Source organism: Rhincodon typus, chromosome 5, assembly GCF_021869965.1.
Source record: "Rhincodon typus isolate 14 chromosome 5, sRhiTyp1.1, whole genome shotgun sequence".
NCBI lineage: Eukaryota > Metazoa > Chordata > Chondrichthyes > Orectolobiformes > Rhincodontidae > Rhincodon > Rhincodon typus.
In genome coordinates, this window is record NC_063336.1 from 30,049,495 (window position 1) to 30,067,159 (window position 17,665).

Below are 17,665 nucleotides of genomic sequence, written 5' to 3' on the forward strand. Positions count from 1 at the left end.
TTCACTAGCAATGAATATATAGTATGCAATTAAAAATTCAGTTGCTCCTCATTTAACAAGACTCAACATTTTCAATTTTTTTTTAATGGAGACAATAATACTGGACAAGTTGAATTTCACGTCAATTTTCTGATTCTGTACTGATTACAGCTGTACACGCCACATCAGTGCAACTGTGGAGGGTATATTTATTTTAATTCAGGCTCAGAGGAGTGTGTCACACTATATCATATTTACATTTAAATATTATACTAGTAAACACAATTACTGTCATGATCCCAATTGATATTAGCTGATATCTGGCTGATAGATCATATTTTCTTTTGCTTTTATTTAACAAGGTGGTATTTCATGAAAACACAAGCATGAAATTTTGATTTTAACATCAACACAGAAATTTAGCACACAAAAGAAAATATAAAATAAACTACAATAATTATGTGTAATTAAATCTGAAAGATTTCAAAATATAGTAAAGTACAAACCATCTATCCCAATGCTATCACTTTACAGCTATCTAGCACTAGAGAGAGTTTGCTTCTCTTTTGCCTCTACAGGTTTAACTGAACTTTCTTTCGCTTTGAGAGTTTGAAAGCCTCTTGCTTGATTAGCCATATAACTGAGCTTAGACTATCTCAGCTTTGAACAAGCCACTCAGGGTTCCAACCATACACTTTGGTCTGGAAGTTTTAAACTAAAATTCTTATACTGAGGTAACCTATTTCTTAACAGTTCTAAACTATCTCCTTCCTTCAGGATAACCAATTCACACAGCTAAATTCTACCAGGACTTCTGCAAACTGAAACCTAAAGCTTTTTAAGCTATGTTTCTTACCCCCTAAGCAAAGGCATCAGTTTTTCATTCTTCTAAATGAAAGCAGGTCAAAAAAAAAGTCTTCAGTGTTTACACTTCCTTCTCGTAAACGCTCACAATTAAAATTCCCATTATCACACGAGGAAATCTCTCACACTCATCCTGATTTAAGATGACACATGGTTCCAGAAATGTTAACAAGTTAACCATTAAACACCCTCATACACACAGACCAAAACATGCTGCTAGTTCAGAATCCAAACTCCAAAATAAATGGTAAAGTATATACATTTTAATAATTTCAGAGTATCTTGATTTAAATTCATAAGTAATAGGTTGAAAATGCCCATAGTCTCAGGTTAGTTTTGACTTTTTTGTCTAGATTAGAAACAGAAAGCATTCCACCAGGTCTCAAATATAAATCAGACAACATTCTAACATACTACTAGTAGACGAGTGGCTCAGTTGATAGTAGCCTGAAGCTCTCAAATTCAAGTCACAATCCATGAATTGTTGGCCAAGGAGCATGCTTTTACACAACTCAAAAGCAGGTTAAAAATTGAAAGAACCGCAGATGCTGTAAATCAGGAACAAAAACAAAGTTGCTGAAAAAGCTCAGCAGGTCTGGCAGCATCTGTGAAGAAAAGAATCAGAGTTAACGTTTCGGGTCCGGTGACCTGAGGAAGGGTCACTGGACCCGAAGCATTAACTTTGAGTTTTTTCATCACAGACGCTGCCAGACCTCAAAAGCAGGTTGCTAAGTCAGTCTACAAAATCTTCCAGAATTCCACATTATTCTCCAAGGTAAAGGAGTGTGAAGAAATATTTGTTCGATTTATATGTCATTAGCTATTCAAATAAAAATTTCTAATTGTGTTTTACATGTAATTTGCTGCTCTATTAAAAACATAGATCATACAACCCAAGCATAGATCACCTCAAGTAAATGGTTGATAAACACAAGTCTTTGAAGATACAATAGCAAAATATAACAAACATACCTCTTTCAAGAATTGTTCAAACTGCTTCTCTATCTCTTCTTTGGTGAGTTTTTGACTCATGATACCAATGTGTAGAAACTAATTTCTTCAGAATAGAACTCTACAATCAAAAAACAGGGTAGGATCTCAATCCAAGAATCAGTAGATCTGAAGAAAAGCTTGAGAAGATGCAGATTGGTAAATCCTAACTACTGACCTTATCATCTACACATATCATCCTACCTCAGCCTATAAGAGATTCAACATAAAATGTGTTCAGGCACAGATTTCAGTGAAGCTGGCACACAACTAGCTCAGTCACCAATCTCAGATCCAGTTGGATTCCCATCAGACACCTACTCATATTGATCTCCTGGTCAGAACCATCAACATAACAAGATATCATCATCCTGGACAGCAAAAATATCCTTTCCCAGCCACGATCCTTCCCCTTATTTTCCTGCCTCAAAACTGTCAGCTCCAAGTACAGAGCTTGCAAAATTCTTTATCAGTAAAATAGAGAACATTCAATCAGTTGCCTCCTATATAATACCCAATGAAACAAAACCACCCAGCCCTTCAGATCCAGCTCCAACAATGAAACTTCTTCTCATGTCATGTTGTCTTTGAACATATCTTGTCAAAGAAAACACTCCAACTCCCACTGATGACAAATCCACTGTCACTCAACTGAGCGTCATTCCAGCTGACACTGTAAATGCTGCTCTCTCCTCAGGAACTATGAACCATCTCAAACAAAGGAATCAAGGGTAGGATGCTTTGGTTAACTGCCTTCACGGCTCTAGCTTACCTTTATTTTATTAAGTTCTTCTGTGATTTCATCTGTCAGTTTTTCACATAATTCTCTGTGACTGTGAAACATTCACTCTCTCTCTCCCCCTCTGTATGTAATCTCTCTGCACCGTGAATGGAGGCAAATGGTATTTGCTTCATTGTCTAGCTCAATGAGACTGCCACCTTGGTTTCATTGTTACTTGCCTAATGATTGCCAGATTTACTTTTAGCCTACTCTAATGTTACTGCAAGTATGCAGTCAGATTCCCAATAGATGCTAGCAATATTCAGCTCTACGTCTCTGTCATTTTTGAGTCCTGTTGACTGTTTATGATATGAAACTACTTATCTAACCCAATCCTGGGTTCACAGTATTTTATTTCAGCCAAAACAGAAAAAGTAGCCCAATCGTGGCTAACAAAATAAACTAAGGCCAGCATTAGATCCAAAACAAAGGGTTATATAAAGTTGCTACTAAAAAGTTGCAAGCCTGATGATTGGCAGCAGTTAAATTCAGGAAAGGAGAAGCAACAGGTTAATTAAAAGGGCGAAAACACAGCACAAGATTACATTTATAAAGGAAAATAAATGTGAACTATAAAGAGCTTCAACAAGAATGTAAAAAGAAATAGTGAAGGTAATTGTAGGCCCTTAATTGTCTGAAAAAGGAGAATTGATAATGGAGGACACGGAAATGGCAGAGCAAATAAACAGCTACTTTCATTGCTGTCTTTCGAGAAGAAAGGTTAGATCACATGGAATCCAGGGAAAGCTAGTCAATCGGACACAAAATTGGCTTGATGGTAGGAAACAGAGGGTGTGGTAAAGGATTGTTGTTTGGGCTGGAGGCTTGTGACCAGCGGTGTGCTGCAAGGATTGGTGCTGGGTCCACTGTTGTTCATCATTTAAATAAAAAATTTGGATGAGAATATAACAGGCATGGTTAGTAAGTTTATGTATGACACCAAAATTGATGGTACAGTAGACAGTGAAGAAAGTTATCTGAGAGTACAACAGGACCTTGATCAACTGAGCCAATGAGCCAAGGAATGGCAGATGGAGCTTAATTCAGTTAAAAATGAGGTGTTGCGTTTTGGTAAGTAAAACCAGGGCAGGACTTACAGTTGACAATAGGGCCCTGGGAAGTGTCGTCGAACAGAGAACCTAGGGGTTCAGGTACATTGTTCCATAAAAGTGATGTGACAGCTGGAAAGGGTGGTGAAGAAGGCGTTTGCCACTATTGTCTTCATCAGTCAGAGCACTGAGTACAGGGGTTGGGGCGTCATGTTATGGCTGTAGCAGACATTGGTAAGGTCACATCTGGAGTACTGCATATAATTCTGGTTGCCCTACTGTAGAATGTTATTAAACTGGAAAGGGTGCAAAAGAGATTCACAAGGATGTTGCCGAGACTGGAGAGTTTGGGTTATAAAGGAGGCTGCAAAGGCTGGGATTTTTTTCCCCTGGTGCATAGGAGGCTGAGGGATGACCTTATAGAGGTTTATAAAATCAAAAGGTGCATAGAAAAGGTGAATTGTGAAGGTCTTTTTCCCAAGGTAGGGGAGTCCAAAACTACAGGGCATTGGTTTACGGTGAAAGGGGAAAGATTTAAAAAGGGACCTGTGGGGCAACATTTTCACACAGATAGTGGTGCATACAAGAAACAAGCTTGCAGATGAAGTTGTAGAGGTGGGTACAATTACAACAACATTTAAAAGATGTTTGGACAGGTACATGGATAGGACAGGTTTAGAGAAAATATGGGCTAAATGCAGGAAAATGAGATTACTTCAGTTTAGGAAACAGGTTTGCATGGACAAGTTGGGCCGAAGGGCTTGTTTCCATGCTGTATGACTTTATAAGAAGACACAAATCCACTCCCAGAAATGAGAAGGAAGCCGAATGGTATTAGGAAGGAGGTAATGAAGGAAATACAAAAGAGTGAAAAAGAAATGCTAAAGAAATAAATGCTGATAAATCCTGAGTGTTAGTAAACATGCTTAGAATAGATAGGTGGTTATTTTGGACTGGCATGAATGTGATGGGCCTTTTCTGTGCTGTAGATCTCTATGGCTCTATGACTAAACTCACTATCGTCTTAGATGGTCACAGAGCTACTCTCTTCTGAGAGACACAGAGATGGCTGGCAGTGGTTTATCTTGAAGGTCACTATACCTCTGGTGAGGGGCAGGGATGAGACAGTGAGATACTCACTGAGACTGCAGCTGCTATGGATTTTGAACCCTTGCTGTTGGCATCCAACTGACTGAGCTAACCGACATTAAGTAGCCTCTTCATTGCAGGGCTGAGTTCCTCCAAAACTATCCCAAGTGCAATCCTTGCCAATTCCCAACTGTTCCCTGTCCGATGGCACACTAACTTCAGAATTTGCAACCTCAGTCATTGTCACCCCCAAGCCTGTATTCACAGATCTTTCAAATCTGAAAGGATTATTACACATCCTAGCTGCTTCTATCCCATCTTCTCTTATGCGTGAGGTCAGGAGTAAAGACTCCAGCCAGACACTTTAATTGACTCCAAAATCCTTTCTCTCTGCCATTGAAAAGCATCTACAACTTGGGTAGGGCAGATCAACCACCTTGCAAGAACCCCATCTACAACTTCTGCCTGGCTTTGGGCCCCCAAGTAAAGGATTTTGCTATTCAAGGCACCAATTACACAATGAGATGCCCCCAGAAGCCCTACCCCTCAATGCCCCCGGAACCCAGCATTGACAAAACACACGGTCAGGACTCAACGCGTCCCTGACAACAAGGTGCAGGGCTGGATGAACACAGCAGGCCAAGCAGCATCAACGCGTCCCTCCTCGGTTTGGCTGACGCACCGCCACTGACGTCACGAAGACGTTTACTTAACTGACAGGGGTATCATCCAATGGCCGCCCAGCGCCCGGAGACCTTTGCACCAACTACCGCGAAGAGAGGGCGGGATCTTTTCCTCGAATCCAGAGGACAGGAGAAATTGCTGGAGAAACTCGGCAGGTCTGGCAGCGTCGGCGGAGAGAGAAAGCAGAGTTAATGTTTCAAGGCCTGTGTTTCCCCACTCCCCTTTTTCAGAACTGGTCACCAGATACGAAACGTTGACTCCCGTTTTTTTCCCCCTACAGAGGCTGCCAGACCTGCTGAGATTCTCACGTTTGCAGCATCTTTGTTTTTTTTTTCGTTTAGTTCAATTTCGGAGGAGTCTTGGCGGGGACTCCCGGGTAAAATAATTTTTTTAAAAAAACCACATAAACCGACGAAACTCTTGAGTTTTCAATCTATAGCGGTGGTACGAAAGAGGGTTCCTGATGGCTTACCCTTGACAACGCGGCCTAAAAGTCGAGGACTGCTGCCGTTGGGATTCCGTTCGCGTTGCAAGGCAACAGGACGCCAGGAGCGACCCGGGGGTGCACGGAAACCGCCAGGAGTCAAACTTCTGTCGGCACAAGCTGCTATCGCCGCCGCGGATTCAATTCGAAACGCTCTTTCACCCGGCCACTGGGGAACGTCACAATATCACTGGTTCTGTATTGTGATGTCATGCAGAGGGAGGGTCTGCCGCTGACAGCGCGGGAGACCATTCAGCCCGTCGTCCCTGCCCGCTCCGAACCGAAGCTTATACCCGCCTCGTACAGCAGCAAGGAAGTTATGCGAAAGTTGGAAGGTAACTTGGCTGGTTCACGTTTGCACTGTGCGCGCAGTCCTGGTGAGCATGTTCTGCAGAGTCACTGAAGAGGGTACGGTGCAGAGAAATCGCAAGGATGAATACAGAACTGAAGGATGAAAAAAAAAGCAGAAAGTGTTGGAGAAACTCAGCAGGTCTGGCAGCCAGAACTGCCTGTTCTGCCTGTTCTGAAGAAGTGCCACTGGACTTCTCTCCACAGATGCTGTCAGACCTGCTGAGTTTCTCCAGCAATTTATGTCTTGGTTCAGATTTCCAGTATCCGCAGCTCTCTGTTTGACTTAGGGATGAAGACAGGCTGGGTTTCGTGTTCTCTTCAATTCAGAAGGCTGAACGGTCTACTGGACGTTTTTAAAATCACGAAGCGTCAATGTATTCACACTAGTGGGGAGAGCAAAGTGGAACATCATCAAGATATCAAATAGTAAATTCACTCCCATGTTGAGGTGAGTTGTATAAATGCATCTAAGGAGAAGGTAGATACGTTTTAAAAGGAGAAGGCAATAGTGTGATGCAGATAAAGTTATATAATTATACAAGTTAATGGTACTGAAAGAGGTCAATCAATCCACCAGGTTTGTGCTGGAGAACTACATTTTACGATAATGTTACTGGAATAGTAATCTAGAGACCTAGTCTAATGTTTTGAAGACAGAAACAGAAATAGCTGGGAAAACTCAGGTTTACAGCATCTGTGGAAAGAAAACAAGAGTTAATATTTCCGGTCCAGTGACCATTCTTCAGAACTGATCATAGCTAGGAACAAAAACAGAACCTGCGGGCAAAGCTCAGCAGGTTTGGCAGCCGGTCCGGTGACCCTTCCATTCTGAGGTCAAACCTGCTGAGCTTTGCCAGCAACTTCTGTTTTTGCTCCTGATTTACAGCATCCGCAGTTCTTTCAGTTTTTATGTAGCTAGGAAAAGGTTGGTCTTTCTGCTGAAGATGGGATGAGGGAGAGGAGGAGTAAATGATAGGTGGAGATGAAGCCCAGAAAGACAACCGTTGGGCAGAATAAAGAAATGGGTAAAGGTCAGCCTTGGAGAATTAATAGCTGCTCATGGGGATAATTAATAAGTTATGCCTGGTACCGGCCAATATGATGACAAGGCCTGGTGTGTGGGGGTTGGGTTAAGGATGGGAGAAGGTGCTCAGCCCCTAAAATTATTGAACTCAATGTTGACTCCCAAAGGCTGCAGGGTCCCCAAGTAGAAAATGTAATCCTGATCTTCCAGCTAGTGCTGAGCTTTGCTGGAGCACTGAAGCAAGTCTGAAACAGAGATGTTGGTCAGGGAACAGGGTGGTGTGTTGAAAATGGAACAGGAAGCTTAGGGTCATTTTTGCAGATGTAGGTGTTCTGCAAAGCGGTCGCCTAGTCTATGTTTCATCTCCCCAGTGTAGAGCAGGCCATATATGAGCAGCAAATACAGTAGACTAGACTGAGTGAAGTGCAGATAAATCACTGCTTCACCTGGAAGGTGTGTTTGTGACCTTGGATGGTGAGGAGGGAGGAAGCAAATGGGCAGGCGTTACACCTTCTGTGATTGCATAGGAAGGTGTCCGTGTAGGGTGTGGGGAGATTTAAGGAGTGGAGAAAGAGTGGACCAGGGTGTCATGGAGGGAATGGTCCCTTTGGAAGGCTGATAAGGGATGGGAAGGGAATAGGTGTCTGGTGGTGGCATCCCACTGGAGGTGGTGGAAATGGCAGCTAATGATCCTTTGGATGTGGAGGCTGATTGAGGACTGGGGGACCCTGTTGCTGTTGTGGGAGGGAAGAGAAGGGATGAGGGCCAAAGTGCAGGAGATGGGTCAGACTCCTTTGCAGAGCACCTATGTTTTGTCTGTGATGAAGGACCCTGAGCTTTCTCTTCCTTGCTATTCCAACACACCACTGTCTCCCTGGCCAACAGCTCTGTCTCAGACTTGCTGCAGAGTTCCAGCAAAGCTCAGCACAAGCTGGAAGAACAGCATCCCATTTTCTGCTTGGGAACCCTGCAGCCTTCGGAACTCAATAGCAAGTTCAATAATTTTAAGGCCTGAATACCTTCTCCCATGTCCTTATGCCCCACACACCAGGCCTTTTCATCACATTGACTGTTACCACAAACAACACATTGTCAGACACTAATGGTTGCAATTAGCACCTATTGATTCTCCCAGGCTAACCTTTACCCATTCCTTTGTCTGTTCAACTGTTGTTCTCTCTCTCTGGAGTTCATCTCCATCTATCATTTACTCATTTCACTGCCCCATCTTCAGCATATATATACACACACCTATCTACAATCAGTTCTGAAGAAGGGTCACTGGATCTGAAAGATGAACTTGTCTTCTCTCCATAGATGTTGCCAGAATTGCTGAGTTTTCCCAGCTATTTCTATATTTGTTTCTGATTTCCAGCATCTGTAGTTCTTTTTTTTTGTTTAATGTTTGTTTAATGGCACCAGTGTGGAAGATGATGGTATTTAAAGTCATAAATGTGGAATAAAAGTGAGTCTCAGTTTTGTTTTATATTCATTCACAGGATGTGGGCACCACTGGCTCGGTCAACATTTATTGCCCAGAGGGTACGTAAGTGCCAGTCACATTGCTGTGGGTCTGGAGTCACATGTGGCATCTGGTCATCACCTGGTTCAGGACATAAGCCACCCAGAGACTAATGGACGAGGCATTCGGCCCAATGCCTCACGTTAAGTCAAGCTGGCTCAAATGTGCAGTGGGCTTCCAGACAAACTGACTCCTGTCCATCCGGAGCTCGATATTGGCCTCCCACAGCGTTCCACAATGTGAACCGTTTTGGGGAGATGTTCCCTGTGCCCTTTTGCACAGTACGTAGGCATTTCCCGCACGGGCTGCTATCATGCACTCTTCACTTCCCCATCTTCACCCGTCGCCTGGATACACCTCGATGTGCCATTTTCCCTTCTGGTGACAGAGATCCCCCACAGAGGGCCCTCTACAAAGGGTCCTCCCCTTTTCCATCCCTTATCTAGGGTGCTGAACATGGCAGTCCCATGCAACTATAGGCTAAGTAAATTCACTGGGTGCCAGGCCTGGAGGAGACAGCATTACACATCAATGTAGAATGTTTCTGTTTGCAGCACCGTTTTAGTTCTTTTGAAGGAGCTGCTCCTTAAACTTTCTTTGTGCTTCAGTCCCACGCTCCTAATCTATGGGCACCCAGTGTGGGGAGCGGCAGACAAGTAGGAGGGCCTTCTCATGGGCCTGCTCCTGGGCTTGGGCCTGGCCAAGGTGATCCAGATAGTGGGCCGCAGGGGGACTCGTCAATTCTGATTGTCTGTCTCTCTTTCGCAGTTATGTCCACGCTTGGTTGTCCGGGGAGAGGCAGCTTGTGATGCTCACTGGCACAGTCGGGGCCTTTCGAGACTGTGGGCAATGCAGGGACTGGCATCATCACCCCAAACAATGTTACTTTAATTTAGTAAGATTCTGTAAGTTTTCGTTTGACAGTTAATTTCTGTTTGATTTCAATACAGTGCGCTACCGGGGCTGTTTCATTATTATTATTTTTGACTTCCTGGTTTCCCAAAAGAGCCAACGGAGCTTGACGCTGCATTGAACTCCATGCTGTCTCTGTCCTGGAGTGTTTGATGGGAACTGTGTCAAAGGAACTTTACTTTCAGTTTACCTTTAGTTCAGAGAAAGGTGTCACATGTAGGCCAGACCAAGTAACGACGACAGTTTCCTTCCCTAACAAACGTTAGTAAGCCAGATGAATTTTTCTCCAGTGATCAACAATAGTATCATGGTCATCTTAAAACTCTTAAGTTTAAAGTTTTGTTGAAATCTGCCATGGTGGGATTTCAACACAGGTGCCCAGAACATTACTTGTGTCTCTGTGATATTGTCTAGTGACAATAACGAAAGGCCAACACCTCCCCAGGACTGGTGACTATCAGATTGTTGTATCAGATTATTTGGTTCACTAACGCCCTTTAGGGAAACAAATTTGCCAACATGTGATTCCAGGGTCTTTGTTCAAGATGTTGGTGCCAATCATTTGCCCAAGGATATCTCTGCAGGAGTTCCTTGATCTAGATGTCTTCAGTGTTGTTATTATGTGCCCAGGCCTCCTTTTCCAGAGGTGTGGTCACTACCACAAAAGTACGTTCCTCAGTGTAGATACTTTCCTGAATAACTTGTTCAGAGTTGTCTGTTCACACTTCTGGTGTCGGTGGGACTTGAACCCAGGTCTCCTGGCTCAGAGGTAGGGACTCTACTACGGTACCATAAGTGTCTAATGTTCCTCATGGTAGCATCTTAGGCCTAACAATTTTCAACGGCTTCATTAATGACCTTTCCTCATTCATTACGTCAGAGTGGTATGTTCACTAATGATTGTCTAGTGTTTAGTTCCACTTACAACTCCATTGGTAATGAACCAATGTGCGTCCAAATGCAGCAGAATCTGGACCATATTCAAGATTGGTTTGACGATTGGCAGGTCGTATTCCTACCGTACATGCCATATAGTGAAAGTCTCGAGTAAAACAGAAATTCACCATCTCTCCTTGACATTCACAAGAAATTAGAGCAAAAGTAGTCCATTTCATCCATCAACCAGCTGCTTCAATCAGTTAGGTCTGAGTGAAGAAATCCCTCCTCATTTCAGTCCTAAACAGTTTGCTTCTTATTTTAAGAGAATGCCTCCCTAGTTCTATATCTGCTATCCCCAGCAATCAGCCTTCCTGCGTTACTATCATTGAATCCTCACCATCAGTTTCCTGGGGATCATCATTGACCAGAACGCTATTGTACCAAGAGAAAGTAAGAGACTGGAATGTCTGAGACCACTAACTCGCCTGGTCACTGTCCAATGTCCATCATCCACAAGGCACAGATCAGAAGAGGGATAGAATATTCTTCACTTGCCCTGGGTGAGAGAATCTTAAACAACATTCAAAAAGCTTGTCATCATCCAGGACAAAGCATCCTGCTTGATCAACAACCCATCCAACACCTTAAATATTCTCTTTCTATCACTGATGTACAATGGCAGCAGTGTGTATAATCTACAAGATGCAGTGCAGCAATTCAACGAGGCACTTTTGACAGCTCTTCCCACACCTGTGACCTCTACCATCCAGAAGTATTAGATGCACCATTGTCTGCAAATTCCCTTTCCAATCATACACCACCTTGACTTGGAGCTATATTGTTACTCCTTCACTGTTACTGGGACAAATACCTGGAATTCCCTTCCTAACAGCATTCTGTCTGTACTTACAACACATATACTTTGCTGGTAAGGCAATTGTCACCTTCTCAAGGGCAATAAATGATGGGTTTGTGTTGGCCATTTATTGTGAAAGAGTTTTTAAATATATAATTTCCTAGTCATCTTACCATGCCCTTTCCAATAAAGGAAATGATCCTGAAAGCCTTTTTAACCATCTTATTCATATGTTCTGCTACCTTCAGAGATCTGTATGCACTCCAATGTTTCTTTGTCCTTGTGCACTTCTTGTCCTGTATTCCTGCCCCTATTCAGCCCTAACTCATCTTAATCATGAGGTGATAATTTAAGTCTAAATAGTTGGTATGTTACATTAAAAGCAAGGGATCTAATTCTTCCATATTAGTATCATTATGAGGTTCATGCGTAAACAAAAACAGAAATTGCTGGAAAAGCTCAGCAGGTCTGGCAGCACCTGTGGAGAGAGATCAAAGTTAATGTTTCGGGTCCAAGTGGCCATTCCTCAGAACTAAGGCATTACTACTCCTCTGGTTACAGGAACAGACCTTATGACGTTTGTTAAGCCTTTCAGATACGAACTGTCTTGTCCAACGTCTCTTTTTTCGAATTGTTACGCACTCTTGTGCCAGCATTAGTAAAATATTCTGTCACAGAAAATAAAACTAAGGGCTAGCCTGAGCAAAATTCACTTTGGTCCATAAATGGCCCGCTCGTGCCTATGGAATGCTCAGGAAGTGAGGCGTATTGACTTTAATGCATTTATTAAGACTGATTCAATTTGCAACAGGGTTGTCCAATAAATATCTTTGCAGTCAGTAAAAACTAGTACATTGGAGCACATCAAGCACTGGGCATCTGGAAAACCTGGCTCGGGTCAAAAAACATGTATTGCAATTTTCTGGCTGGCCTCAAATCAGTCGCAGCATAAAGAAGGCCCAGCTTCATTAAAGTAACATAATGAAGCCCAGCAGAAGTTCCTGTATGCTAAGGATAGAATTGCTGTCCATGCTCCTTTCATCTATCCGAAATAGGTCAAAAGAAAAGTCTATTAAGCACTGATGTATTAAAGATATTAAAGGCAATTTCCACTGGAGATGAAGAAAATGAAAATTTAAACGCCTAAGTGAACAGACATGTCTTCCAGTAAGTCATGTCAATAATAATGATGATGGTTGGTTTTGTAGATGTACAAATAAATATCAAATAATTGTTGAAGCCATAAAAGATTAAAGAAGGTGTGGCAGAGAGGAAAACAGGTACCAGAATCACACTCCCTGCAATTAACATTGTGTGACCGACTATCCACAAACTCACATTTACCTGAGAATGGCCAAAGAGCTCCACAAACTGGGTCAATTTCCTGTTAACACCATTGTGCATTTAGAGCAGTATACTATATGGCCTGCACCTGTTCAAAAAGGCGGCTCACCACTACCTTATAAGGGCATTTAGGGATGGGCAACAAGTGCAGGCCTTGCCATCAATGCTAACCCCATGAAAGAGTACAAAAGACCTCTGGATTATCTCAGAGTTATACAGCATGGAAACAGACCCATTGGTCCAACCAGACCACACCAAACATAATCCCAAACTGAACTGGTCCCAGCCGCCTGCTTGTGACCTATATCCCTCCAAACCTTTCATATTCATGTACTTATCTGAGTGTCTTTTAAATATTGCAACTGTGCCCACATCCACCACTTCCTCAGGAAGTTCATTCCACATATGAACCATCCTCTGTGTAAAAAATTTGCCCCTCGCGCCTTTTTTAAATTACTCTCCTCTCACCTTAAAAGTATGCCCCTGGACTTGAAATCCCCCCTCCAAGGGAAAAGAACCTACCATTAACCCTATCTGTACCCCTCATGGTGTTATAAACTTCTATACAGTCACCTCTCAACCTCCTATGCTCCAGTTAAAAAAGTCCCAGACTAACCAGCCTTTCTTTATAACTCAAACATTCCATACCTGGCAACATCCTGGTAAATCTCTTCTGAACCTTCTCTAGCTTAATATCCTTCCTTTAGCAGGGCGACCAGAACTGGACAGTACTCTAGAAGAGGCCTCACTAATGTTAAATACAACTTCAACATGACTTCCCAACTCCTATACTCCAAGAACTGAGCAATGAAGGCAAGTGTGCCAAATGCCTGTGCAGGTTTGAGTTATTTGCAGTAACAACACGTGTAGCAAACCTATTCTGCAACTGAGTTAAAGGGGACTATCTCTCTCAGGTATGTTGCCTCCAGCGCTCATTTACAGATTAGTTTCAGTTTCAGCGAAAAATTGACAGCTATACATATATCAAACAGGAGTTGTCTCTTGCTGAAACTTAAGCAGGCAATGTTGTAGATTTTTTAAACAATAAAACAGAATATTTTGGCACGGGGATAGACAGTGAACCAAAACAGCCTTTCTACCTCTGTATTAGCAACATAGTAAAACTAAACTTTCATTGATCCCCCCCCACCATAGTCACTCCAAAAGTTCCTAATAGACTGTTGAACAATCAGTCTCAGACATTGCCAATAATTAATTTCCAGACACCAGTTCTGCATCTTTAACAAAAGACTCAGGTATTTATTAGACACACATAACTTTAGAGGAGAGAAAATTAAACAACACAGTAAGATTATTAATGCCTGTGCTTTAAACCCAAAACATTTGTTTTCAGCTCCCAGCCACACAAAAAACAGACAAACAAACAGTTAACGGATTAAGAGCAAATAACAAAAATGGCTCAATATTATTTGAATGGCTTTCACGATGTGTTGTTTCACAGGTAGAAATGTGAATATTTTGGCTTTTATTCTGAAATGTTGATCAGGGTCACCTCAGTTTACCCAGGCAAAGACTACAAAACTTCTAACTCAGCTTTCTTCTCTGGGCTTCTGGAAGCTGGTATAGCAGATTATGCAGGGAACTTTCAGATCTTCATGCTGCCTCAGCAGCAGCCCAGAACCATCTCCTAAAAAGCACAGTTCAAAAAAAATATTAATTCTGGTTCCACCCTGATTAATGCTTCTCAAGGCCTTGATTACCATTCAACAACTGCCATCTGCTTGAACATAGGGTCTCTTTCAGACTTGTCAGAACCAAAAACCAGGTACTGAACTCATTAATAGCCAATTCCTGGTACCTGTTTAAACACAATACTCTTCACAGGATCATTATATCTGTTAGAACCTATGAAATCAAGACTCAGCCTGCAATTCGCCTCTAGGCCTGGCCTCACAAACAAACACAGCTTGTTTGATCTGTTCTTTTCCTTTTACCACAAGCTGTTCCAAAGACCACAATTCATTTTCAGCTCACATTTCAAAATTTATAAAAGAATAACAATAAAAATAATGAAAAATTAGCAGGGGTTTTAACAAGAAATTAAATGACAAAAGAAATGAAGATAAAAGAAGATAAACCAAACCATCTTAGATTAGATTCAGACTTATTGTCACATGTATACAAAAATACAGTGAAAGTGTTTCTTGACGTTATACAAAGTGTCGCCACACTCCGGTGCAATCATGAAACACAGAATACAATGCAAGATTTTACTGCAATAGAGTTCGACTCTTCTTCCTGTTCCTCCTTCACTGCTCCTCCAGCTGCTGCTTAACATCGGCATAGTCTCTGAAACAGGTTCCTGGGTCTCCATAATGGGCTCTGGAGTCTCTGGTTACGGGCATTGACCACCAGCACGATAATGCCTGTCGGGTCCAGGTTGGAGCCATAGGCCTAGGGATGCGCAGGTTCTGTATCTCCTGCTTCCCATCCAATGCTCCTCATGTTGCCACCGCCAGTCATTGGTCATCGGTGTCCTCCACCGTACCTTTCGCTGTTACTTCCATCCCTACAGGTGCCTGGGCCTAGCTGCAGACCTGAGGCCTCAATTCAGCCTGTGGGTCCTGAATGGGGGAGTCAGCCCAGGACGTGCTCCTCACTCACCGGGAGACCCCAGGCTGGGCTGGAGCCGTGTCTGGCTCATCCTGGCATTGCTTCTCCTTCTCCCTCCATCTCCAACCTTTAAAAAGAGAAAAGAAAAAAGAGGAAAAACCAGAAGAAAAGATGAAAAAGAGTAAGAAAGCAGAGAGGAGTGGACAAGTCCTGGGCTCAGCCTTGCTACTGCACCGCCATCTTGGACGAATTTTGGCTTCTGCTAATAATACAAATTCAAAGACTTTCCGCACAGTAAAAGTATAATCTCATTAATCTCAGAACACTCCCTAATAAATTGAAAAGAAAATAAAACTTTTGTAAAGTACCCAACACACACCCTGGCACAGTGCCAGAAACACTGTTTGTGCAGTATTAGGGGAGGCGATGGCCCAGTGGTATTATTGCTGGACTGTTAATCCAGAGACCCAGATAACGTTCTGGAGATCCAGGTTCAAACCCTGCCATGGCAGATGGTGGAATTAAGAATCTAATGATGACCGTGAATCCATTGTCAATTGTCGGAAAAACAAATCTGGTTGGCTAGTGTCCTTTAGGGAAGGAAACTGCCATCCTTACATGTGACTCAAGTCCACAGCAATGTGGTTGAATCTTAGGGATGGGCAACAAAAAATGCTGCCTAACCTCATCCCGTGAATGAATAAAGGAAAAAATATTCAGAGTCCCTGTATTCAACCTGTCAGTAGGTTTAAGACATTTGTGACCAGCTCATAGACTGGAACTGCAGATAGCTTCATCCCAGAGCTATTATAAAGCTGAGTGCTTGAAAACTCAGCTGTAAGTAACCTCTTCAGAGATTTGTCCCAACACTGGATTAACACTACTCTTCACTCTAACCTAGTAATTCAGTTCAGATGCTGTTCCCTTTTTAGGAACACTGGTCTATACAGCCATCCAATTCAAAGGATTTCACAGCATTACCACCACTGAAAGTAAAACCGAAACCAAAAGTCTCCCTCTCTAAGCTATGTGTGTTCCTATTAGTTTTAAAAAAAACTAATTCCAGAAGTCTATAAGAATGAACAGTTATTTGCTTTGCGACACAGCAAAACAATCTAATTAAGTGAAAATCCATTAGTGGTGTGTAAAAAATCCATTCACTCTAAAGCCAGACCTCAAAAGCTGTTTTAATAGAAAACATCATGGGTACTGAAATGCTTACAAATTAACTATAAACTGCATTCAGTTTCTGCCATTAGTAAATATTGGACGTAGTCAAAAGGGCACAGCATATATTTCTAGCATTGAAACATTGGAGACACATTAGAGAAACTGGACTCTTTAGACTTAAGAAGATCTCCTATTTAATCATTTTTATGACTTTTACTCTTTTGTACATTTATATAACATTTTGTCTCAGTATTTCTTACAATTATTTATGGTTGAGCAATTGAACAAAGTTAAAGCTGGGAATTGAAAACAAAAATGCAGACAGCTATCAGAAATCTTTGAAATAAAATATGACAGATACTCGGAGTTCATAGGGTTGTGGTTGTGAGAACACTGAACTGGCTGAATACATAACAAAAACAGAAGTTGCTGGAAAAGCTCAGCAGGTCTGGCAAAATCTGTGAAGAAAAATCAGAGTTAACGTGATCCTTCCAGTGATCCTTCCTCAGAATCGCAAAGGAAGGTCACGGGACCTGAAATGTTAACTCTGATTTTTTCTTCACAGATGCTACCAGACCTGCTGAGCTTTTCCAGGAACTTCTGTTTTTGTTCCTGATTTACAGCATCTGTTGTTCTTTTGGTTTTTATTTGGCTGAATACATAGGTTGCTTACTAGATTGTTATTATCCAAGTTATTCTGTTATGGACCTTGGTCATGAACCAATTGATATCTATTTGTGAGCTTGTCAAATGTTAACATACTGATGACAATTCTGATTGAATGAATGGATCTATAAAAAGACTATCTGAAGGCACGGCCTGCTGATTTTTCTTGCTTCCGAATGTTCTTCCTAACGAGCTATTAAGCCTATTCTGAGGAAAGCAGACTTATAGACAGAGATATCTGATATTCATAAAGCTGCATTTGAATTTTGACTGTGAGGTTGACAAAACCAAACTCTATGAAACTCAGTTATTCAGGGATTTAAATTGATTGATCAAAATTCCACGCTTTAGTAATGCCTGACATATAGTGTAAGTCAATTGCTTTGCCAATCTATTTCTGTCACTTCATTCAAGCTGGTATGTCCTTGCCACTAGAGGGAGCTCTGT

General features: G+C 42.1%; 1 protein-coding gene and 1 long non-coding RNA gene across 7 annotated transcripts in view; one reads left to right on the top strand and one right to left on the bottom strand.

The window, feature by feature from the left end:
- LOC109934507 (centrosomal protein of 162 kDa-like) overlaps positions 1–6,025 on the bottom strand; it is a 59,235-nt gene extending 53,210 nt beyond the window's left edge. For 3 of the 6 annotated variants that reach the window (XM_048597134.1, XM_048597138.1, XM_048597139.1), the window contains exons 1-2: positions 5,909–6,021; positions 1,816–1,915 (exon numbers count right to left, since the gene is read on the bottom strand). In XM_048597134.1, the coding sequence (XP_048453091.1) occupies positions 1,816–1,875 (60 nt within the window). In that variant the 5' untranslated portion in view covers positions 1,876–1,915; positions 5,909–6,021. Of the gene's footprint in view, positions 1–1,815; positions 1,916–2,011; positions 3,515–5,295; positions 5,594–5,908 lie in introns of those variants that run through there. The other 3 variants (XM_048597136.1, XM_048597137.1, XM_048597135.1) reach the window with 3 other exon arrangements.
- Positions 6,026–6,062: 37 nt separating this feature from the next.
- Positions 6,063–17,665, top strand: part of LOC125483163 — a 13,274-nt gene continuing 1,671 nt past the window's right edge. Inside the window, exons 1-2 of the long non-coding RNA XR_007262115.1 lie at positions 6,063–6,719; positions 9,586–9,722. This is a non-coding gene — a long non-coding RNA (uncharacterized LOC125483163). The remainder of the gene's footprint in view (positions 6,720–9,585; positions 9,723–17,665) is intronic.